Below are 24,222 nucleotides of genomic sequence, written 5' to 3'. Positions count from 1 at the left end.
ATGCTGAACTGTAAACTTTAGGATGTTTAGAAAGTTTGTATGAGTCTTAATTTGTCTTAGTCCATTCTATTACGGTTTTAACTTCCTTGTGCTTTAAATTACGGTTGTGAATATTTTAGCGATAATTGTATTGTTTTATCCTTTCTGGAAACTGCTTTGAGGTTTGTTCTGTAATCAAGCGGTACATACATTTTATGAAATAAGTCCGTAAGTAAGTAAGTAAGTAAGTAAATGAGTTTTTCAAGAGGTCAAGGGAGCTATTCAGCTAAAGCAGGTATGGGGCACCTGCAGCCCTTTAGATGTTGCTGAACTGCAACTCCCATCATCCCTGGCCATTGGGCCATGCTGGCTTGGGCTGATGGGAGTTGTAGTCCAATAACACCCAGTGCTGAGCGAGATAGGGTGCTGTGTAAGCAATAGATGGGCACCAGCTGATCAGCTTTGTAGAGGTCATGCTTCCTCACCCCCTTCCCGCATGTCAGCAGGGCCCCAATCCTGAACACGCATGCATCTTGTTTCCTCTTCCAAAGTACCGGTAGTACTAAGGGATGAGAGGCTTTGTTCTACCAGGCAGATACTTGGCCTTCGATTCTGCCCTTGTTTGGCCCACAGATAACGGCTTAACCAGGGAGGTTTATATTGTACTCAGTTTGCATGCTTGTTTACTTTGTATGGCATGAGATGTATGGAATGGAATTCAGGAGAATGAAATAATTTATCTCTCTCCCTTTTGGGGGGGAGGGTCTAAACTTGGGGCAGAAACTTGGGCAGGTGTTTTCAGAGTAGTTTGGATCACATCCTGTGGGACAAGATGAACAAGTATAGATGATAGAGAAATATCTGAAACCCACTTTCTCAATTCTGGTACTGCTAAGAGCTAGGGATGTATTATTTTAAAGAGAAATGCAAACCGATGGCTTCCATGATTTCCCAAGTACTATGGCACTGTATAATATATTTATTTTAGCATTCAGTTATTGAGGACTTTGAGGGTTATGTTTACTATATTCTAACTTTGCATTCTAGACACAGTGAGCAGGGTTTTCTTTCTTCTTTTCTTTTTTCATCTGCTATGAGTCTAGGAACAGAACACTGAGAAATAAAATAACACCCTCTAAACTGCATGGCACAAATTGCAGCTAAGCTGGTTCCCAGAGCCCATAAGTGTGTGCTGATAGCCATTAATTGCTTAACATGTTATAAACAGCTACAGAGGATCATGTAATTACTAGCATAATGTTCTCCAAATGATTTTTGAGCTGCAGTGTCATGAAATCGTTTGACTTTATAGGACCATAAAAGAGGTACACGCTCAGAAGGCCTGTGCCCCTGTCTAAAACTGCTGTCCTTGGATGCTAACGTCAAGACAAATAGGAAAAGCAGCACACAAATCTGCCTTTCAGGTCTCCACCTCACAGCCTCCTTTATTTATTTATTTTCAGGCAAACTTTCTGGATCTCCCACTCAGGACCATTTTTGCCTGGGACAGGCACTGAGGTCTGACTGCTGTTATAGCTCATGCTTTAGATTGCATTCAGAAACATCCCTTTGCTATCCCAGAAGTTCTTGTAACAATCCAATTCTAACAGCCCATAATGAACTTTGATTATTTCAAAGATAAATATCAGTATTATAAACTTTGCGAGCTCTGCCTGTTAACACACATCCTTTTCATTTCTGCAAATTAAAATTTGAAAGTGTTGCTGAAACGCAAAGATGATTAAGTCGACGCTACGGAAAGCCTTCCTTTGTAACACTGTTCTTTGAAGGCCTCAAATTTGTATTATAGAGCAGGCTTCAGTGAACCAGGATATAATAAAACAGATTAGCTTTTTAACCGAGATATTATTTATAGGCTACTGGTAATTAGTTGCAATTAAAAAAAAATTGGCTAAATCATCAAGTTAGTGCAAACTGATAATTATGTGGATGTACCTATATTAATATACACCCTCTGGTGCAGTTGGCACTCAGTATCCCTGGAGTTATAATTCCTTCAAAGCCTATTCTTGAAAACTACAGGCGATCTAAAGACACTATCCAACACTGGCTTGTGAAGGGAGTCTGCATTAAAAAACACACCAATAAACATTGTAGCATGGGAAATTGAGGGGTGGGTTACTTCTTTGTATTTTAATTGGTTTTTCAAAACCATGAATATATTTTTCAGAAATGTTTAATAGCAATAATATTAATATTTAGTCCTCACATTGTACATTTCAAGTGTTCAAACCACTTCACATTGTAATACTAAGCAATGGTTTACATACCCTTCGACATTTCGGATGTCTCATTCCATAGTGATAATTTTACTATTTATACCCCACACATCTTACTGGGTTGCCCCAGCCACTCTGGGCACCTTCCAGCATATATAAAAACCACAATAAAACATTAAACGTTTTAAAAAACCTTCCCTATACAGGATTGCCTTCAGACGACCCAGGAGTCGCGTAACTCCATACCCTCCAACATTTCTCCAGTGAAAATAGGGACATCCTAAGGAAAAGTGGGGCATTTCGGGATCAAATCAGAAACTGGGGTGGCTTCTCTAAATCAGGGACATCCCTGGAAAATAGGGACACTTGGAGGGTCTGAGTTTAATGTTATGTGAAGAAGCCTCTGCTCATACATTCCCACCTTCCCTCTCTTCCTCTGGTGTGGCTGTGAGTGTATGAGAACCTTTTGCCACCATTTTCAAACCACCAAGCAGTCCTAAGCACATTTACCAGAGAACTGGTCTTCAGAGAACTGGTCATGGCCTGCCTTAAGGGGGATGCAGCAGCAAAACTATCAGTGCAAAGATATATGTTGTAAAATTTAAAAAGTGTGTGCCCAAATGCTTGTTTGGGCTACTTCCTTCTGAGTAAACAAGCACTGATATATGCCGTTAGCCATTATGCTAAACCAGCCTTTAAAGCAGCTCCGTTTAGGCAGCAGTCCTATAAATATTTTCCTGAAAATAAATTAAAGGAGCAGTCTTAATTATGGGAAGTTAAGTTAAGCCAGTGTAGAGTACACCAGATCCAAACTGTGCTCATGAGTGGGGCTAAAGAAGTGCAAAGCAGAAGCTGTCTCTGATGGACTTGTCAGAAAGTATCAGCTGGTATTTCCAGGATGTGGCTATAAATATTTATAGCCAATATTTTGATGGTAGGTATAAGAAGAAGAAGAGAAGAAGAGTTTGGATTTGATATCCCGCTTTATCACTACCCGAAGGAGTCTCAAAGCGGCTAACATTCTCCTTTCCCTTCCTCCCCCACAACAAACACTCTGTGAGGTGAGTGGGGCTGAGAGACTTCAGAGAAGTGTGACTGGCCCAAGGTCACCCAGCAGCTGCATGTGGAGGAGCAGGGAAGCGAACCCGGTTCCCCAGATTACGAGTCTATCACTCTTAACCACTACACCACACTGGCTCTCTATAATCAAGATGCAAGTCTGGCAACCATTTAAGATTTTTTTAAAAAAAAAAGTTTATTTTTGGGTTTTCTGATTTACAAACAACCACAAAGAGAGCCAATAAGACAATATCTATAATTCCCCTTGGACTTCTTTCCTCCCCTTTTGTGGGTCCTTATGTTAACCTTTTCTCCTGCATCTTCTCTGTTAATTAAATTCTATTAAATCTTCAATAAAACCACAGTCCAACTTTTAACTACAAGTATCATTCCAATCCTACCAACAATATTAATTGTTTACAATGTTGTTGTTTTAATAAATTATGTATTTTCCCCATTCCTTATTGAAATTTTGGTCTTTCTGATTCCTAATTCTTCTGGTCAGTTTTGCCATTTCTGCATAGTCCATCAGTTTAATCTGCCATTCTTCCCTGGTAGGGTCTGTACCTTCTTTCCCTCTCTGAGCTAATAGTGTCCGGGCAGCAGTAGTCACGTACAGAAATAGTCTCTTCTGGTCACTTGGAATTTTGACACCTACAATTCCTAAAAGAAAAGCTTCTGGTTTCTTCGAAAAGGTTATTTTAAACATTCCCCCCCCCCCCGATTCATTATATATCATCTCCTAAAATTCTTTTACTACTTTACAAGTCCACCACATATGATAGAAGGTGCCCTCTTTCTCTTTAGATTTCCAGCATGCATTTGATTTTGCTTTATACATTTTAGCTAACCATTTAAGATATAACTAGTTGGTTTGTTGCTTTTGAAGATGCTAATCAGTATTTTTCCGCTATTGAAGTTGGGCATGGGCTGAAGGTACAGGATAAGGCAACTTTGCAAAAGCCAGGCAAATCTAGTTCTGGTCAATGCCTAGATAGGGGAATCACCTGGGAAATTTACCTATACACCCCCTACATTTCCTGATTGGAAAAAGGCAGGATGCACATAAAATAAATTGGGTACACTTATTTTTGAAGCAAACAATGCAATCCAGTATGTTTACTAAAAAGCCAGTCCCACTGTATTCAATGTGGGATTACTCCTAAGTAAACATCTATAGAATTGCACCCTAGTAGATGTCCCCATCTGAGTACAAAATGCTGCTAAACAACAACAACAACTGGCTGGGTTTCCCCACAACTAAGTCTGTGCATACTGAGGTTTTAAATTCCAAGCAAAACATTATTACTATTTTGGAGAAACATTTTTATGTCAGTACAGTGGTACCTCGGTTTATGAACTTAATCCTTTCTGGAAGTCCATTCTTAAACCAAAACTGTTCTTAAACTGAGGCACGCTTTCCCTAATGAGGCTTCCTGCCACCGGTGCCCTTCCACCATTCGGATTCTGTTCTTAAACCAAGGTAAAGTTTGCAAACTGAGACACTATTTCTGATTTTGCAGAGTTCTTAAACCAAATCGTTCATAAACAGGACTGTTCTTAAACCGAGGTACCACTGTATACTGAAAAATAGACTATTTTTTTAAAAAGTACATTTTGATGCTAAGGTTGTGCATTGCATTGACCATCATGGTCTATAGGAGCTGCATCGCATTTCTGTTGCTTACCATGACCTCCTCTTACTGAGTTTGTGAAAATAGTCCAGTGAGTACTAGCTCGTTTCTGATGGAGATCAAAGTGTTAGGTTTTATCTGTACGCTCCTGAATGTTACAAGTTTGTCTACCTGTTGGGACTTGTTTCTGAGTTATACAGCTGTTTTGTGAATCAACAAAGATGTCTTTGGTGCGACTTGTCTTGATTTATAAGAAGTCTGAATCTGTTGACCTTCTGGGCATGTTGCAAAGCTCATCCATTTCCTCAGGCTGTTTTGCAAGGAAGGAGGGATTGTGGAGAGGGGAAGAACTTTGGCTTCATTGTGAGAATATATGAATGTGACATTTTTCCCCCTTCCTGGGATTTTATTTATTTATTTATCCACTGTTATCATTATTTTGGAAGAGGTTGAAATGCTTCCCCTGTATTGACTTGTTTGAAGTGCTTTATTATTATGAGTGCCAGGTTATATGGTGGCATTTTTCTTATGCTATGGATTTACTTTAAAAAAAAAAAACCTGGCAGGATGCCTAGAGTTCTGGATAGGTGTGTTAAAAATTGATTTGTATATTTAAAAACAACCTTCGCAGGCTACTTTTTTCCATTTATCTTTGCAATGAGGAGCTAACACCTGTGAAGCGTAGAGGGCTTTCTGTGGCTTGCTAAAAATCTTGACCAAGGAAGCGCAAAAATAATTTGGCATTTTCACTAAAATGTACAAACCCTGGACTTTATTGTATTATGAAAAACTCTAATAAAAAAAACATATCAACATGAAAAAATAAAATATAATGTAATGGGAGGAAGCCCTACTGAACTGGAGGCTTACTTCTATGTAGAAGACTGCGGTCCATTTGTTCAAGAGAAAGCCCCATTTAATTCAATAGAACTGCTTTTGAATAGATGTTCAAGCTGAAGGTTTAAGCAAACTTAGCTGGAGATCCACTACATCCTAAAGCGGCTCATTCCAGTAGATCTTGCTATAGGATTGCTCCATCATTTCTGAGTAAATACGCCTTAGATTGCACTGTAAATTATTTTAGAAACTCAGATGAACAGCCATTGTGCTGAGGTTGCAGCTCTCAGAGGAAGCTTAAAGGTCTTGCTAGGAGGGGACACTTTTACCCCTCATGTCCGTTCTGCCCGGAGGCTGAGGTCCAGCGCCGAGGGCTTTCTGGCGGTTCCCTCATTGCGAGAAGCAAAGCTACAGGGAACCAGGCAGAGGGCCTTCTCAGTAGTGGCACCCACCCTGTGGAACGCCCTCCCATCAGATGTCAAAGAGATAAACAACTACAGTGGTACCTCGGGTTGCATACGCTTCAGTTTACATACACTTCAGGTTACAGACTCCGCTAACCCAGAAATAGTACCTCAGGTTAAGAACTTTGCTTCAGGATGAGAACAGAAATTGTGCTCCGGTGGTGTGGCAGCAGCAGGAGGCCCCATTAGCTGACGTGGTGCTTCAGGTTAAGAACAGTTTCAGGTTAAGAACAGACCTCCGGAACGAATTAAGTACTTAACCCGAGGTACCACTGTACCTGACATTTAGGAGACATCTGAAGGCAGCCCTGTTCAGGGAAGTTTTTAATGTGTGACATTTTAATGTATTTTTAATTATTATTATCATCATCATCATCATCATCATGTGGAAACAAGCACCCAGTTAATCTCAATCCACCATTCGCTCAAGAGTGGGAAATGGAACAGGGTCCGGCTTCTCAGCCTCTTTTACATGTTGCAGCCCAATGGGTCATGTGTGTCCCGTCCCCCCCACGGCCACCCCACTCAAACCCCAATCCATGAAGATGCCGTGGAGGCTGATGGTGCCACGTGCCAATCGCATCTGGCAATTCTGCTCTGCTGCACCACTTTTCAAATTCAAACTCATGCTTCTCCTGCGAAGTGGCAATCTCCCTCTCCCCTCCAATAAAACCCTGCTGCTTTTACGTGTGTGAAGGAGGAGACATAACTGCGCGGCACCCCCCAGAAAAGAATTCGGGGGAAGAAGTGGCTCAGCTCCTCCCGGGGCCACGCTTTTGGCTCCTTTTCGGCCACCAGGATCTCTCCGGCTGTACCGTAGGGGGCGGTGTGGGGCCGGCATTGTCTCATTCACTTTTTTCCCCCCTCCAGTTTTACGCCGGCTGCGTGGGGCTCCCAGACTCCTTCCTCCCCCTCCCCCCTTCCCTCGCGCTACCGGCGTAGCTCGCGCTCTGTATTCGCAAGTGGGCGCGCGAGGGAGCCGGGAACTTTCCGGAGCCGTCGCAGGGCAAGGAGGGACTCCCGGCCGGTGCTGGAGAGGAAACTGTTGGCGGCGGCGGCGGCGGCGCCTGAGCTCTCCAGGCGGAGCGCTGCCGGTGCTGCTGCGCGCCCCCTTCCTCCTCGTTAGGTGGGGCTCAAGAGGGACCGCCCCTGCTTGGGAGACCTCTCCCTGCCCTCTCCTCGCAAAGCGGATGCCCTGCCTAGGTGGGGTGGGAAACTTCGGGGAAGTGCCGGAGATCTCCCCTCCCCACCCCTTGGCTTCTCTCCCCCCGCCCCCAGATTCCCTTCCTTCGCCGGCTTTTCCCTTTAAGAGTCTGGCAGCATCTGGAGAGAGGGAAACCGTCTGTCTGGTTCTTTCAGTGCCTGGCGGGGATGTTCTTCCAACAGCAGCAGCCAAGGCAGGAAAGGAGAGCTAGGCTATAGGTCTTTTTCTAACGCTCTCTCTTTCTCTGTCCTCTAGGATGGCATGGATCTAGGCAGCGACCCTTGCAGCAGCCGCTCCAGCTCGGAATCGAGTTCCAGCAAAGTGACCCCTTGCTCGGAATGCAAATCTTCCCCCTCGCCCACCAGCCTGGACTTGGCTGCTTTGGAGGACTCGGAGGAGGAGGAGGAAGACGAGGAAGAGGAGGAGGAAGAAGAGGGGGAGGAGGACTTCCAGGTGTACCAGAGGAAGGTGACTGATGCGTGGGCGGAGGACAGGGACGATGCCCGCCGCTGTGCCCGAACCGCCCCTGCCAGGAGGAGTTTAGCGCAAGAGCTGGAGGAGGCGAGGAGCGCCCGCCTCGCCCTCCCCACCATCACCGCCACCGCCACCCCTGCTATGCCACCCCCGGCTCCCCACGGCCACCCGGCTCCTCAGCATCCCCAGCGCCAGCACCGCCAGCCGCACCACCCGCTGGACCTCCGGCACAATGCCAACGTGGTGCCCTCTAGCCGCAGGACTGGGCACAAAGGGGGCGGCGGCGGCGGCTACGGCAAAGCCCCCCGCCTCCAGAAAGGGCAGCCCGGGGGCGGCATGGGCAGGCTGAGCAACGGGGGCTCGCTGGTAGCCTTCCACCCCTTGGAGAACTCCTTGGGGGGAGGAGGAGGAGGGGGCACGGCTTGGCAAGAGCAGGAGCCCCCGCTGCCCACCATGGACTGGGAAGCCCTGGAGAAGCACCTGGCGGGGCTGCAGTTCCAGGAGCAGGAGATCCGGAGCCAGAAGAGCAACTACACTTCCGTAAGTTGGCGGGGCCCCCCCCTCCTTATATCTTCCCGGCTCTGTCTTTGCGGAGGAGAATGGCAAGGGAAGTGTTAATTTCAATGGGAATTATTAGTTAGGTCGAGCAGGCGGTGAGTCACTTCCCTCGCTGGGAGAGGGATGGATTTGGCTTTTTTTTTCCTTTCCCATAGAAGGCAATTTGCACACAGTTGCTGCAAAAGGGACAGCTGTGGCTCTCCTGGGTTTGGGATGCATGTCCTGGCCCCTTCCTCCCAAATATGTCACCACTGGTGCTTGTAGAGAAGCTGCATGATGTGTGTGTTGCGCATGAGAGAGAGAGACCAGCTTTCTTACTCAGCTATTTTATTTTGGAAGAAGGGCTTGGAATTGCCTCTTGCCTCTTTGTTCCAGCAAGGGAAGGAGTTGCTTGAGTCTCTGACCTGACCTGGCTGAGAGAGGATTTAAGGAATAGGAAGGAGTTAGGCAGGTGACCCTCTGTGTGGCAAAGGGGGGGGGGCTTGGTGCTACTTCCTGTTTCTTATCAGAAGGACACCTGGCTGCATTCAGAGACTGCCAGACAGTGTGGGTGGCATCCAGAGAGAAGGAGAGGAACGAAGGAAAAAAAGGGGGGTTGAACATAAGGAGGAACCCTTGCCAAGCTGGTACATGTCCCAGTGTGGATTTGCCCCAGTGAGAAGGGTTTGTACTATTTAGATGCATTGCTGTTGTTTCGTTTCCTATGCTGCCTTTCAAATAGCAATAAGTTGCAGTTATTTGTGCTATTGGCTGGTTGTTGTTTCCCCCCTCTTTAAGTGCACCTTGGCCTATTAAGGATGCTTTGCTGAGTCTAGCTAATGAATATGCTAACATCACAATATGCCTTGGGGTGTGACTTGAGAATCCATAGCCTTCTGGAAATTGGGTGCAATGCACTTTGACTTTAGGGCATGAGCATAAGTAACTTCAGGGTTATTGGGAGGGGACAGGGGGCTTGCAACGTAATTGTCTGCTTTCAGTACGAGGGGGGCACTAAAGAGGGGGTTGCCTTCCTTTTCCTTTAATATAATGGAACTGCAGGGAAAGACCCCCCCTCACTGCTCTTAATAGCTGCTACTTGCTTGTCCTTTTACTGGATACCCTGTGTGTTTCTTTTAATTAGATGGGGGGGGGAGGGAGAAAATAATATCTACTAGATTCCAGGGGAGAAAACATGTCCTTTTGAGCTCCTGTGTTGTATTTTAAAACCTTTTTTAAAAAAGCAGATCGAGTATAAAGTCAAATCATGCAGCTGTATATATTTGCATTTGCCACTGTAATGATAAATACTGCGAGGTTTCGATTCAGCAGTGCTGATGACACTGCATTTTAAGTACCTTGTAGTTTTGGAGATTGCATGCGCTTTGAGGGAGACTGTTTTGCCTGCAGAGAGAACTGCAGGACTCAAATGTCTTGCTTTGTTTGCTGCTGGGACAAGATTTTCCTATGTTGTTCTGCAAACAGACTACTTCCAACCAACCAAAAATATTATTCAGATTTGGAGGCTTGGGAAGTCTTTTGGACAGATGCCATGTGGCCTGATCTGGAGTGGTTGATTTGGTGTTTGATTTCCCCCCCTCTTCAGCCAGTCTTTAAGATAAGCAGGTGCTTGATAATGAATTGGAAGGGAGGAATGTATAAATTCATACTGGCAGCTATCCTGACTTAGAATTTGAGTATCCTGAGTCAGAATTGGATGGATATCCTGATTCAGGGTTCCATCAGCAAAAAGGCCCCACATTATCTGTCTAGAAGCATCAATTTGTTGTCATTTTTATGGAATCCCTGCATGTGAACACATTCACCGAAACATATCAGTTTGAGGCTTGTGTTGTAAGGGAGCCAGTGTTAAAAGGGAGGTGCTAAACAAGTTGGTGGGGGGAACAAGTCAGGATAAATCTTTGAAAGAGAAGCTCCATGAAATACCAGCAAGGTTTAACACCCTGATTTTATTGTCTTCTCCTCACCTAACTTCCAAGTTTAACTGTGCTTGGTGCTGGCTAATTCAGAAGTTCAGAAAGTGTTAGGGTGCAGGCAAGTATAGATTTCATGTTGGTGAATTCTTACTTGAAAGCACTCCCCACTCTGGCCCCCAAACTGGAGATATTGTGGAAAAAATTAAGTACCTCCAGAGGCAGGCTAGACCAGAGTGGTCCAACACATGCGGCCTTTTTTGTGGCCCTCAGCAACAACTGATACCCCCCACAGCCCTCATGCTGCCCATGAGTGTAGCCCATCCCAAAATTATTGGAAAGCATTGAAAGTACTCAATTAATTGAGGTTCTGCCCCCTCCAGCAGATGCCTACCCCCCTATGAAAGCTTGCTCCCTGCAATGGGGGTATTTTTACCCATGATTTCCCCAAGAAAATTCAATAACTTAGGGCGATCTCCTAAAAGAAGCTCAACAACTTTGGCTGCCCCCCCCCAAAAAAAAATCCTGGTTACGCCCATGACGCTGCCTTCCCAAGCCAGGTAAGCAAGGCACTGGGCTTTGGGAAGGAGGAGTGAGGGCTCTGACGGGGTCCTAGAGTCCTCTCCTCTCCTTGCCGAAGCCTATTTAGCACTTTTCCAGCTTTGGGAAGATGGTGGAAGAGCTCTAGGACCCAGCCAGAGCCTTATGCCTCCTTTGCAAAGCCCAGCTCCTCATGAGGGCTGGGGGGGATGTCAGATTTTGGCCTCATGCCCCCCCCCCCCACAAGGCAGTGTGTGCCCCATGGGTTCTGTGTGGAAGTACTCTTGTGGCCCACTTGGTATGAGGACCCCTTGGCCTAGACTTGTAGAAGTCAGGAATGGGCAATATTTTGAGAGCTACATTCCCTCAGGGTAGGACTGTATGCTGATTGTGAGCAGGGCCCAAACCAGCAGTGAGTGGAGCTACTCCTTTCCCCTCTCTCTTTCTGCCACCTCAATTTGCCTCTCCCCTCCAGGAAATTGCCAGGATAGGAGAGATCACCCTTGCCTTAGGTCTGAAGTGGTTACTTTTGAAAGTAAGCCAAAGGCGACATAAAATTTTGGCAAGGGCAAGAGTCAGCCCTAGGGTTGTGGGTCACCACCCCCTCTCTGTGGTAGGGCTGCACTTCTTATCATGAAAACCCTTTATACTGTTGTCTCTAATGTGGTAGAATTGGGGTCAGTTCCTAGCCCTGAAACTAGAATATTCAAAGGTTCATTTGCACATGCAAAATTAAGGCATGGCTTGTTATCACTCAGTGAGAAAGTGTGAGATTCCCCTGTTGAAAAGCTTCAGTGGGAGCGATAGGAAAGTGCCATCTGAGGTAGATCTTCTGTGATAGTCATTGAGACATGCAATTTCTTACCTGATGTTGCAAGCACCAAGGATAAATATGCACATGTAAACTCACTTGTACAGCACTTCTGGAAGATGCTCGGCCTCTGAGATTGCAGGGGAAGGGATTCAGTAACTTTTGAGGCAGCCTTTAATTGCCTCAAGAACAGCCGCCTTGCATACACACCTTATTGAGATTCAAGATAGCACCTGACACTGTGCTTTCCATCTTCTCTTTACATGAGATCAGATGTAAAGAGACAAGGCCTTTTCGTTGGTAGGGCCAAAATGGCCTAGTCTGATGGGAGAAAGATGTGGTTCCTGGCAATCCCGAAATCACTGTATTAAGAGAATGTGATGGTATGCAACTGGTTTTAGAATGTTTTAATGTTATTGTTATTGTTGTGTTGGCTGCCTTGGACTCCTTTAGGAAGGAAGGGCAGGGTGTAAATTGAAATAATAACAGTACCCTTCCTGTGGAAATCTGCTGGGCTTCCTCTGTTCTCATAGACCTCCTTCCTGATAGCTCAGCTGGTTAGAGTGTGGTGCTCAAAACACCAAGGTTGCAGGTTTGATCCCCATTCCCCCATATGGAACAGCTGCATTTTCCTGCATTGCAGGGGGGTGTGCTGCATCCAACTCTACAATTCTATTCTTCTTCTTTCAGCTAGTTGATTATTTGCTTTTATTAATGTTCATGGATTGTTACGCAAAAGGTGAAATCAGAACTAAACCGAGCTGAATTTGGTAGGAGTTACTCCTGGCAAAGGCTGCAATCCTAACCCCATTTATTTAGGATTAAACCTCCTTTCCAAGAAGGATTATGTTCTTCAGAACAAGGCCAAAGGCCTATCTAGGCCACCTTCCTGTTCTCACAGTGGCTGTCCAGATGTCTGTGGAAAACCCAGAAACAGAATCTGAGTGCAACAGTCTTCTGCTAAGTCTTCTACTTGGGATGCCCTGCAACTGATATTCATAGACACATTGCCTCTGTTGGTAGAGGCAGAATATAGCCATTGTGGCTAGTAGCAATTAGCAATTGACCCGCCATGAATTAGCTTAATCCTCCTTTAAACCAATCCATGTTAGTGGCTTTCACTACACCTTATGACAACGAATTCCACAGTTTAACTGTGCACTGTGTGAAGAGGTGCTTTGTTTTGTCTGCCCTGAATCTTTCTTGGGGGGGGGGATTAACACATAGAAACATGGAATTGTAGAGTTGCAATGCAGGAATCTCAGCTAAAGCACCCATGACAGATGGCCATCCAACCTCTGCTTAAAAACCTTCAAGGAAGGAGAGTCCACAACTTCCTGAGGGAGACTTCTCCGTTGACTCACCGCTCCACATTTCACATCAAACTGATGAAACCTGCATGAAGCCCATGGGCATAGTGGGCGTGGGGGGTTCGGATGGCACACAAGGAAGTCTCTGGGAACTGTGTTCTGGCTTAGTGCACAGAGTGAGGTGGGTGGGTGAGATGACACATGCCTTTGATGCTATCTGACTTACCACAGCCTGAAGCTTTGTTGCACATCTTGGGTTGGCTGCTCCTGGAGAAGAGTTAGACTTGACCCTTGGTTTGGTTGAGCGTATTATTATTATTATTATTATTATTATTATTATTATTGGCATCCATCTGTCTTGGGAGACACTGGAGTGCACCTCCGGGGGGTGAAGTCAAACCACTGTGTTAGCAGCACCAAAGCTGTACCAGGAAATGATTGAGTGGGTATATACAGCATGTGGCAGGGCAATTCAGCAGGTTAACTGGCTTCTAATTATATGTGTCCTGAACATGAACTTGCAACACACAAAGGGACCTCAGCTGAAGATTGTAAAGGTCCCGTTTCAGGTTAGTTTGGCAGTGTCTAGAAGAAGGACCACACAAGGCAGGTGAGTGGCATAGTTCCTCCCCACACCAGAAGCATAATGGTGTAGAAATGAACCAAGCCATTCAGTGGTGCCCATGTGGTTCTTCTCATAGATGCTTGCCAGAGCTGCGTAGGATTAAACAACGGGATATCAGCACCCATGGCATTTCACAAATACGTTAATTGGGCTGTGGGTTGCCAGCTGGCTGTTTTTGTTGTTGTTTTCACCAGCTGCCCTTGGGACATGTGGGTTGAGGCATTAAAGGCTTTTGTTTCTTGTAGTCCAGGAACGTAAAATGATGCAAAGCATTTCCTCCACTGTGATAACCAGGCGGCATTTTGGACTGCATGGCTTCTTGATACTTCTGAGCTCTGTCACCCGCTTAGGAAACACTGTAGTTTGCAGATATGGTCATCTGAAGGAATGTGTGGAACTGCAACTGCGCCGATGATTTGGTGGTATAGTGAATGGGTTAATGCACCCTGTAAATGCCCCCACCATTATCCAGGAGGTGTGAGCTGAGAAGTCCCTGGTTCAGATTTGTATCTGTTAGTACTATGGGCATCATAATACTGGCTGGAGTTATAGGACTGTTGTAAGGATCGCTGAGATAATGAATTTGAAGCAATTTTAAACAATCAAAAATGTGCTTACATAAATTCCAAGTTGCTGTCAGGTGCTGAATTCAAATAAAATACCATTCCTTCTAGTTGCATGCCACTTGTTTGAGATGTTGACATGTAAATTTGATGCACGCCCCTCAAAATATGTAAATAATAGGAGTACTTAAACCTAGGATAGACAATGTGCGACCCTCCAGATATTGTTGTACTTCAACTCCCATCAGTCCTAGCCAGCATGGTGAATAGCTAGGGGTGATGGGTGTCATAGTCCAAATCATCTAGAAGCGATTCCATTGGTTACATTCCAACTTAAATGGAAGAAGTACTGATTGGAGACTCAAAAAACAGCAAATCAAGCATTCCTCAGATATTCCTGTTATTTCCTCTTATATTATTCAAGTGAATTGGATACCCTTCTCTTCCCAGCTCCACTGCCTGTGCTGGAAGGAGATTACAGTTCTTCATATCCTTTTGGCAAGATTCCTTTTACCACTTTAATGTGTTTCTCCTGCAACAATTGTAGCATCCTGGCTCCAGTCTGGAGCACAAGCAATTCCTTTTTGTTCAGCTGCAACGTATAAATCACCTGGAGGAGGAATTTATGAATGGTAGATTTGTCAGAATGGAACAGACTTGTATTTCTTTTCTGCTTATACATGTTTCAGTGTGTGGTGTAAATAATTTGAGTTTCTTTAGCCTGCAGTCCTGTACACACTTACCTGGAAGTAAATTCTGTTGAACTCAGTGGGGGTTACTTCAGAGTAGGCATGCACTGGCTTGCAATATTGATTCACTAATCATGTTGGACTGTTTTGACACATTGGTTCTAACTGTGTCCAGAACCTTTAACAAGTGTTGTGATTAAATATGCTTAAACTACAGTAGTTCATTTGAATCCTTAAGCTGACCTATAAAACTTCTGGCATGACCAGTCATATTTATTTGTTAAATTTGTATCTCACATTTCCACTAAGTGGTGTTCAAGATAGCTTACAAACAATAGCGCAAATACAATAAAATAAAATATAATCAAATACCATAAAACCCTTGGGGTTCTTTAAGCTGGAAAAAGCATTAATAAAAGTAACCAACTAAAATGAATTGCAGCACATTTGCAAATCAATTTAAAGTCTTTTGGCAAAGAGTTCCAGAACTTGGGAAGAGCCACTCTCCCCTGTCACTTTTTACATTTTGGAAACAATCAATTGCAAGTTTATATCCAAAGAATAACTATAAATTAATGCATGCTGAGTATGTTAGCTGTGAGTGTGTACCAGCAGTTTAAAAACCTTGACATAAATGAAATGTCAAAATGCAGTTAATGGTCTGCTTCTCTTGGATTTCATCCCTATCTGTTTTTATGCTGAGCAGGATATGCCGTGTACACTTTTATGTGTATTTGGGGTAATGTGGATCCGTGTCACTCATGCAAAAAAATTGTTCCTCCCGCCTGTGTGAACTGGTCAGGCAAAGGCTGTTGTGGGAACAGAGGAAGAGAGAACTAGAATGATAAACAATGATGAGCCTGGTCTGTTGATTTTTTTAAACTTAGAATGGGGTTGGTTTTGACTAGATCAGATGTGGGGAAATTTTGGCCCTCCAGATGTTGCTGAACTTCTGCTGGACCAGATCTCTCTCATATTCATTCATATTCTCTCTCTCACACACACATGCAAAGACACACATATACCCCTGCTTGGCAGGGGGTTGGACTCGATGGCCCTTGTGGTCTCTTCCAACTCTGTGATTCTATGATTCTATGACCTACTAGGGGCTAGATTTCTGTTTGCATTGCATAGGAATCCTACCAAACCACCCACACTAACCCCTTAGACCAGGGGTGGGGAACTATTTCGCTCCAATGTTTGTGTCACCCAGTAGCAGGTGACAGCAGCTCTCAGAAGCCCATTACCATGCTATAATTCATAGTGCTGCCTGTGAGAGGCCACACAAACTACAAGCCTGATGACAGCCTTACACAAATGTATATAGGAAGATATATAGACATTCTCTCTCTTTCTCTTTCTTTCTCTCTCTCGCTCTCACACACACTCACATACATACATACAAACACACACACACACACACACACACACACACACACACACACGTTGTACATAGCTGCAAAATTCCAGAAAGTATGAAGAGAAAATGCATACTCGTAAGGCAGAGGGACATGTACTAAATGTGTGCTAGATAGCAATGGTTACCATAAGAATATTTGCTGAATAAATGATAACTGACTTTCGGTGCAATCCTTTGTATGTTTACCAGGTCCAGTAGAGCTGACTCATAGGGGCATGTACATCAGATTGGAGCCTCTCTGCTACTTCAAAATGACAGTAGCATAAATAAACAGGACTGGCAGCTTACAATATATATGTCAAGTTAAAAAGGAAACTGTAAATATTTACAACAGGAAAACTGTAAATGGCATAGGAACAGATGTTGCAGTATAAGAACTATCAAGTTCTGCAATTAGACTAAAAGGTCTGATTCATTCTTGGTGCATATCGATTTGATGCATTGCACACTTCTCTGATAGGTTTTGCGCTGCAGCATGTATTTCATCCTGTCAAGAAAAGATGTAAGATCTTTGTGCACAGTCAAATTTATTTTTCTTTATTGTATTGTATTTATATCCCACCTTTCCTTCAAGAAGCTCAAGGTGGCGTACAGAGTTCTCCTCCTTCCCATTTTATACTTGCAACAACTCTGTGAGGTAGGTTAGGCTGAGAGGCAGAGACTGCCCCAAGGTCACCCAGTGAGCTTCATGGCTGAGTGGAGATTTGAAACCTGGCCTCCCAGGTCCTAGTCTGATACCCTAACCCAGGCATAGGCAAAGTCTGGCCCTCCAGATGTTTGGGACTACAATTCCCATCATCCCTGACCACTGGTCCTGTTAGCTAGGGGACAATGGGAATTGTAGTCCCAAACATCTGGAGGGCGGGAGTTTGCCTATGCCTGCCCTAATCACTGCACCACATGACCCTCAACCTAACACATTTTATCTTTTGTATGATACTCATTTATATTTATACCCTGTCTTTTAGGCTTACTCCTGACAGAAGTGGCTTACAGAAACTGGGATGTTAAAACATTGACTAATCAATATTAATAAAAATAAAATAACACTATCATATAATGAAATAATATAAAACATCTCAGTTTAAATTCATGCCAGCACATCTAGATTAAAACTAATCATAACAAGCTCCCATAAATAAAAGCATCTTTAAAACATGATTCAGTGTGACTAGGGAAGAGGCTTGCCAGATTTTTTTCTGGATAGAGTTTTAAACGATGCATCTGTGAACCTCAGCCAAGCACTGGCCATAGGAGGTTGCTATTCCATTCGCTCATTTCATGTCTGTCTCACCTTTTGTCCCAGAATGCATGCACGGTCCTCCCCCTGCCCCCGTGTCATTTTATCTTCAGAACAACACTGTGAGGCGGGTTAGGCAGAGAGATTGTAACTAGCTCAAGGTTAGCTACTGAGCTGCATGGCTGAGTGGGGATATGAACCTCAGTCTTAGGCCCTTATCTGCACCATGCATTCCATAATATTATTTGTATGCCTCCTTTCCGTAGTTCAAACCAAGCTCAAGGCAGCTTACAACATGAAAAAAGTTACACAGCTACAAGCATAACAAAAGCAGCAAAGATAACTAAGACATTAAAAAGCACACTACCAAATTAAAACAATTTCCACATAAAAGAACTAAAAGAAAGATACAAATATGTATATACAGTGAACGCTCAGGTTGCGAACGTGGTCCGTGCGGGATGCACGTTCGCAACCCACGCGGGTTGCGAGTCGGTGCTTCTGCACATGCGCAAAGCGCAATTTAGCGCTTCTGCGCATGCGTGACCACCGAACCCTGGAAATAACCTGTTCCGGTACTTCCAGGTTTTGGCGGTCCGTAACCTGAAAAAACGCAACCTGAAGCGTCTGTAACCCAACTGCATATCAAAAACAGCAACAAAAAACCACACCACACCCCAGCCCATCTATTCAGCAGCTTCAGCTTTTGTAGCTGGAGTCAGTCAGGCGCCAGGCCAGGCCAGGTGTGAAAAGGTCTGCAAGGCAGGGAACAGATCTTCCAGGACACACAGCCAAGAAGCAAAATCCTGCTTTAAACAGCCACAGTGTCTCCCAAAGAATCCTGGGAAATGTAGTTTGTGAAGGGTGCTGAGAGTTGTTAGGAGACCCCTGTTCCCCTCACAGTTCCAATACTTGGAGTGGCAATAATGGGTCACCTGGTGCCACTGTACAGCAGGTCATTGACAGGGGTCACCCTTGCTGTCAGGCTTGTCTGTGGAGGGGGGGGCATGCCCTTTAGCATATGAGGGGGCCCACCATAAGTCATTCTGCCATTGTCCCTTTAAATCTGCAGCCATCTTTGAACCCAAGCTATTGAGGCACTGCCATTTCCCAAGTAAACTGGAAGAGGAAGTAACCTTTTGAGAAAATGCATGAAGAAAATGCATATCTTGGAGATAGGCAGTATAGCATGGTTAATACTTGGTAGTAAACCTCTATTGATCCTACTGTCCAGCAATCAGATGTTTCATGGGGTGAGGTTTAGTGGCTTTGCTGACTGAAAAATTTTGCATCTGCAGCAGGTCAGGTGTTACTTCTGGTGAATTTAATCATGGGACTGCTGCTGCCTTCTACTAAATCTTTGAAATAATAGGTTCTGTGCAGGAAGAAGTCTGCTGGCTCATCAGAAAGTCTACAGTAACCAAATCTGAGGGAACCGAATGTCTGCATGGCTATGTTATTGATCATTCATTTCAATGTTAATTTAACTTGAATATTCATGAGGCAAAGTGGGGGCTTCTGCCTAACCTCTGGGCTGCTCTCATAAAAAAAAAAAGCTTTCCCAGGTCAACAAGGTTTAAATTTGGCCAAGTTCAATTAAATGCATAACAAACCCTTGCAGATCTGCTAATTTGCAGCAACCATCATATTTGCTATTGAACTTTGATGCTGTAAAGCCATCTACCCAGTATTTGAATTGCAAAAGTTTTCCCTCACTTCTCCTGGCATTATAGGGCCAATCTGCACTGCACATTTAAAGCACTATCATACCACTTAAAAAAAAATTTATGGAAACTGTAGTTTGTTAAGGGTGCTAAAAGTCATTAGGAGACCCGTCTTTCCCTGCCAAAGCTGCAGTTCTCAGAACAGCCAATCTCTCTCCTCAGCAAATTCTGAGAATTGTAGTTTTGTGAAGGGAAGAGGGGGCTCCTAATGACTTTTAGCACCTGTAACAAACAACAGTTCCCAGGATTCTTTGGGGGGAGTCATGACACTGCTCTAAAGTGTGTAAAGACTAGTAACTTATTGAAGTGATCTAAGAGCTTCTGCCCATGTCGTTCTGCAAAAGTTTGTATGTGATAACCTTGTAGGTAGTGCCAGGGATGCAGCTCCTTCCTACTCAGATCTTGTACTCTCTACTAAATAATAGATTCAACCCCTTTCTTTTTACAGAACTGGAGAGAAATATGGATGAAATACTCGTGGCTGCCCTGTCACTTCTATTTTGGTCCTTAGAAGTCACTTGACCCCAGATAGTGTCAAAACACAAACCTTCCAAGCTGGTCCTAGGTGCCTAAACATACTGGATAGCTAATCACTTATTGAATATCAATTTCATTTCTGTCAATTCCTAATGATTCATGAAAATGAAGGTGAAGTGGGCGCAAGCCAACAAAATGAATTTCAATAGGGACAAATGTAAGGTTCTACACTTAGGCAGGAAGAACCAGATGCACAAATATAGGATGGGGGACACCTGGCTTACTAGCAGTATGTGTGAAAAGGATCTAGGGGTCTTGGTGGACCACAAGCTTAACATGAGTCAGCAGTGTGATGCAGCAGCAAAAAAGGCTAGTGCTATTCTAGGCTGCATCAGCAGAAGTATAGTGTCCAGATCAAGGGAAGTAATCATACTACTCTATTCTGCTTTATTCCACATTTGGAATACTGTGTCCAATTCTGGGTACCACAATTTAAGAAGGATGTTGACAAGTTGGAGTGTGGAGGGCAACTAAGAAGATCAAGGGTCTGGAAACTAAGCCTTATGAGGAGCGCTTGAAGGAGCCAGGTATGTTTAGCCTGGAAAAGAGGAGAAAAGAGGAGACTGAGAGGGGATATGATAGCCATCTTCAAATATCTTAAGGGCTGTCACATGGAGGAGGGAGCAAGCTTGTTTTCTCCTGGTGCTTCAAGTTGCAAGAAAGGAGATTCTGACTAAACATTCAGAAAAAAACTTTCTGACAGTAAGAGCTGTTCAGCAGTGGAACAGACTCCTACAAGAGGTGGTGGGCTCTCCTTCCTTGGAGGTTTTTAAACAGAGGTTGGATGGCCATCTGTCATGGATGCTTTAGCTGAGATTCCTGCATTGCAGGGGGTTGGACTGACGACCCTTGGGGTAATTAAGACTGATGACCCTTGGGGTAATTAAGACATTCTGGGAGATGATTTATAATGAAATGAAAAAGGTATTTAAATATACCTTTCTGAAGAAACCAGAGGCCTTTCTCCTGGGCATGGTCGGCCAATTGGTGCCAAAGAAGGATAGAACTTTTTTTATGTATGCAACAACAGCAGCAAGAATACTTATCGCGAAGTATTGGAAGACACAAGATCTACCCACCCGGGAAGAATGGTAGATGAAGTTGATGGACTATATGGAACTGGCGGAAATGACTGGCAGAATCCGAGACCAGGGAGAAGAGTCGGTGGAAGAAGACTGGAAAAAGTTTAAAGACTATTTACAGAAATACTGTAAAATTAATGAATGTTAGAAAAATGTGGAAATGAAGTTATATGGCTTTAGTAGAAATGTTATAAGGAACTAAGTATAATTAGATTATTAGAGTATTAAAGGAAAAATAAGGTTAGAAATGTTAAGATAATTATAGGATAGAAAACAGAGGAAGATAGAAAGGAATTGCTGAAACAATTAATAGAAGTGGAATACAAAAAGGGAGGTGTGAGGAGGTCGCTGAAATAAGTGAATGAAAGATAAGATATTGAAATTGTTTGGTGTGTTTTAAATTGTTTTTATTCTGTTAGTTTAATGTGTTAGTGTTATGTAGTGTTTTTATGTTATGTTATGTAGTGTTTTTGTATTGTATTGTATTGTTTATTTTGTTTTGTTTAAATTGTTGGAAAAGTAATAAATATTATTTAAAAAAAAAAAAGATGACCCTTGGGGTCCCTTCCAGCTCTAAGATTCTATTATTCTATGATTCTAAGTAATACCAAGCTGCTGCCATTATTTCTTTTTTTATCATCAACTCCACGTTTTTAGCTTGCATTAGAAATAATAGCAAAAATGTCATTGCATGATTTATTATACTTAGTAGCATGTGTAATAAGATCATCTTGAGTGAATAGGAAATAACCCTCTTATATTCTCATCATCAATAATATTTCTTACAAAATCAACACTAGCTCTAATAGGGTTAGCTTCATTCTTTTCATCATTTCTCTGTGACTCATAATGATAATCAATAGATATATTTTCAGAAAATGATGCATGTATGAAAAACTCTGCAGGGACTTGTAAAAATGAAGAAGTTGGAATAATTATATGGTCTTTTACTCCATATAAGTTTGTGCACAAGTTGCTGTAGCCACAAACTAGGGCAGAGGTGGGCAAATTGTGGCCTTTCAGGTGATGTTGGATTCTGTGTGAACTAAGCACTTATTAGAAATGGACGTGCATGGCCACATAAGCATCCTTTGCAAATTGTGTATTGACTATGCAGTGTGGCAGCAAATCAGTTGACTGCACTTCATCATCGCTGGATAAGTGACAATTTCATATAGTACATAATGAAAGATTGTGTACTGAGGGACGGCTTGATAAAACTATTCGAGATGCATCTACAATAAATGTCATCTAAATATAGTTTGTGATAGGGAAAACGGTTGCACTTATCGTTGAAATAACTGAAAGAAAAGTAGCTGTGCATTGCATTAATACTGGGAGATATTTTGCAAGCAAAATGTGCTAATCTTCAGTCTGTTTTCTGAGAGCAGACTGTAAGTATTTTTTTTACATCAGGTAAGGGAAACCAGTGACCCCCCAATATGTTTCTACTCTCCAGCCCCCGTCATCCTCAGCCATCGTGGCCGATAGTGCAGGGGAGTAGAGAAGAGATACCTCTGGAAGCTGGAATGATATCAGACATGCTTGCATTGAAGGAATTCTCTCCTCTCTTCTCCCCTCCCCACTATTTTGGAGGTTCCCCTGAACCCCTGAGCAAGTTGGGGGGAGGAGAGTAGACGAAAAACCTCAGTGTGTTAGCAGAAGGCCTTCCACTGGCTTCCGTTAGTGGGACTCATCAGTTGAATCCTGGAAAAGGTTCATGCTCTTTGGTCACACAGGTTTTATTAGGTTTTCATTGCTGTTGTTGTCTTTAAATGGCCCATAAGAAAGATTCCAAAAATCCATATTAGGACAGTTCCCTTTTTAGGCTGAACAAAAAAATCACAAAATACTGTGCAACCTTCCAAGAACTCTTAATCATGAGCGACAAGAAACAGAATAATGTGAATGTAGAACAGGAGAGGAGAAGGAAAAAGGGGAGAGAGAAATTGTTGACTGATGTTTCAGTCACTAAGTCTGGCTGTGGTCTTGGTCTTCAGGTGAATGATGAGTAGTTGTGCCAGACATTCAAATGAGGCTCTTTGGGATATCAGTTTGGTTTTTACTGTTTTTTATATCGTATTGATATCATAATATATCACTTGGAATGTATTTTTGGATAAAATCATGGCTTAGTCATGTACAGAATAAATAATGCAATTAATATATTGGATTAAGGAAGGATTTTGCAGAAATTGGGGGGATTGTGGGAGGGATTTGGAGTAAAGGGGTGGGGAAATAACATGCAATGTCTTGGGAGAAAATTCTGTAACTGTAAAATGATAATGAATTAGAATACTTTAAGCTATGATACATAGCAGACAGCTATTGGGTTGCTATTATTATTATTATTACTGTTGAATGAAAAGGGAGGGAATGGGTTATGAAAGGAAAGTAGTAACTTTCAGTCTTGCAACAGCAGAATAGCACAAACACCACCTGCCATAGTATAAAAACTGTGCAGTAAATCCTTTTTAACAATCATTTATAAGCTGGAAGTAGTTTAATGAAAATGTAGTTTCAGCGAAGCATGAAGCATCTTCCATATGTAGCAATCATCATTGAAAATGCCAGGCCGGTCTTGTATTGGGAATAATTGCATGTCCGGAGTAAACAGGTTAACTGCTGCTGACAAAGCTTGTAAATAATAAATATGATTCACCATGCCCAAAGTCCTTAGGGTACCTAACACAACATGATAAAATAAATATTACAAGCAGGAAAGCAGCATGGCCCACATACAGCTGGAGAAAGGTTTTTTTCCCCCTCCCCCTTTCAAAACTGCTAAACCACAAATAAAAGGATAATGACAGATGTTACATTTTAAGATGCCTGATAGAGGCATTGTGGTCCTTGACATGCACACACACTTTTTTCTGTCTAGGGTTGAGCTCAGGGGTGGGGACATGTTCTGCAGGCTTTTGGGTGATTCATGTAGAACTAAGATAAAGTTAAATGTGAGTAATGCTTATACCTACATTGTTCAGCAGGGCTCCCTGACCACAAGAGATGTTCCAGGTTGCTACAAAAGGGAAGAGGGCACAAGAAGCTTTCCTTCTGCAAATTTCCTTCTGTTTGTATCATAACCTCTAATTATTTTGTATTGAGGTACATTCAATCATGTCAAACACTATCTGCTTTTAAGTAGTAAAAGCCAATCACAGGTTTGTTACCTGAGGGAACATCAGGCCAGAGTTTTGAAGCAATCTGGAGTGCTTTTCTTTGCTTAGTTAAGAAATCTGTTGAAACAGGCTTTAGTCATCAAAATACAGAAAGAGGCAGTTGGTCATACGAACATATATCTTTCTTGTTCTGTGTC

The 24,222-nt window shown here is 43.2% G+C and overlaps 1 protein-coding gene across 12 annotated transcripts in view; it reads left to right on the top strand.

Annotated features, from left to right (window-relative positions):
* Positions 1-24,222, top strand: part of LOC310762364 (schwannomin-interacting protein 1) — a 388,732-nt gene that overhangs the window by 288,251 nt on the left and 76,259 nt on the right. For 6 of the 12 annotated variants that reach the window (XM_083613315.1, XM_083613307.1, XM_083613317.1 and 3 more), the window contains one exon: positions 7,673-8,431. In XM_083613315.1, the coding sequence (XP_083469441.1) occupies positions 7,673-8,431 (759 nt within the window). Of the gene's footprint in view, positions 1-7,171; positions 7,417-7,510; positions 8,432-9,064; positions 9,113-24,222 lie in introns of those variants that run through there. The other 6 variants (XM_083613319.1, XM_083613320.1, XM_083613308.1 and 3 more) reach the window with 6 other exon arrangements.

This window comes from Podarcis filfolensis, assembly GCF_964270895.1.
Source record: "Podarcis filfolensis genome assembly, chromosome: 5".
Classification (NCBI taxonomy): domain Eukaryota; kingdom Metazoa; phylum Chordata; class Lepidosauria; order Squamata; family Lacertidae; genus Podarcis; species Podarcis filfolensis.
The sequence above is the reverse complement of the archived record's forward strand: the minus strand, read 5'-3'. Positions and strand labels throughout refer to the sequence as shown.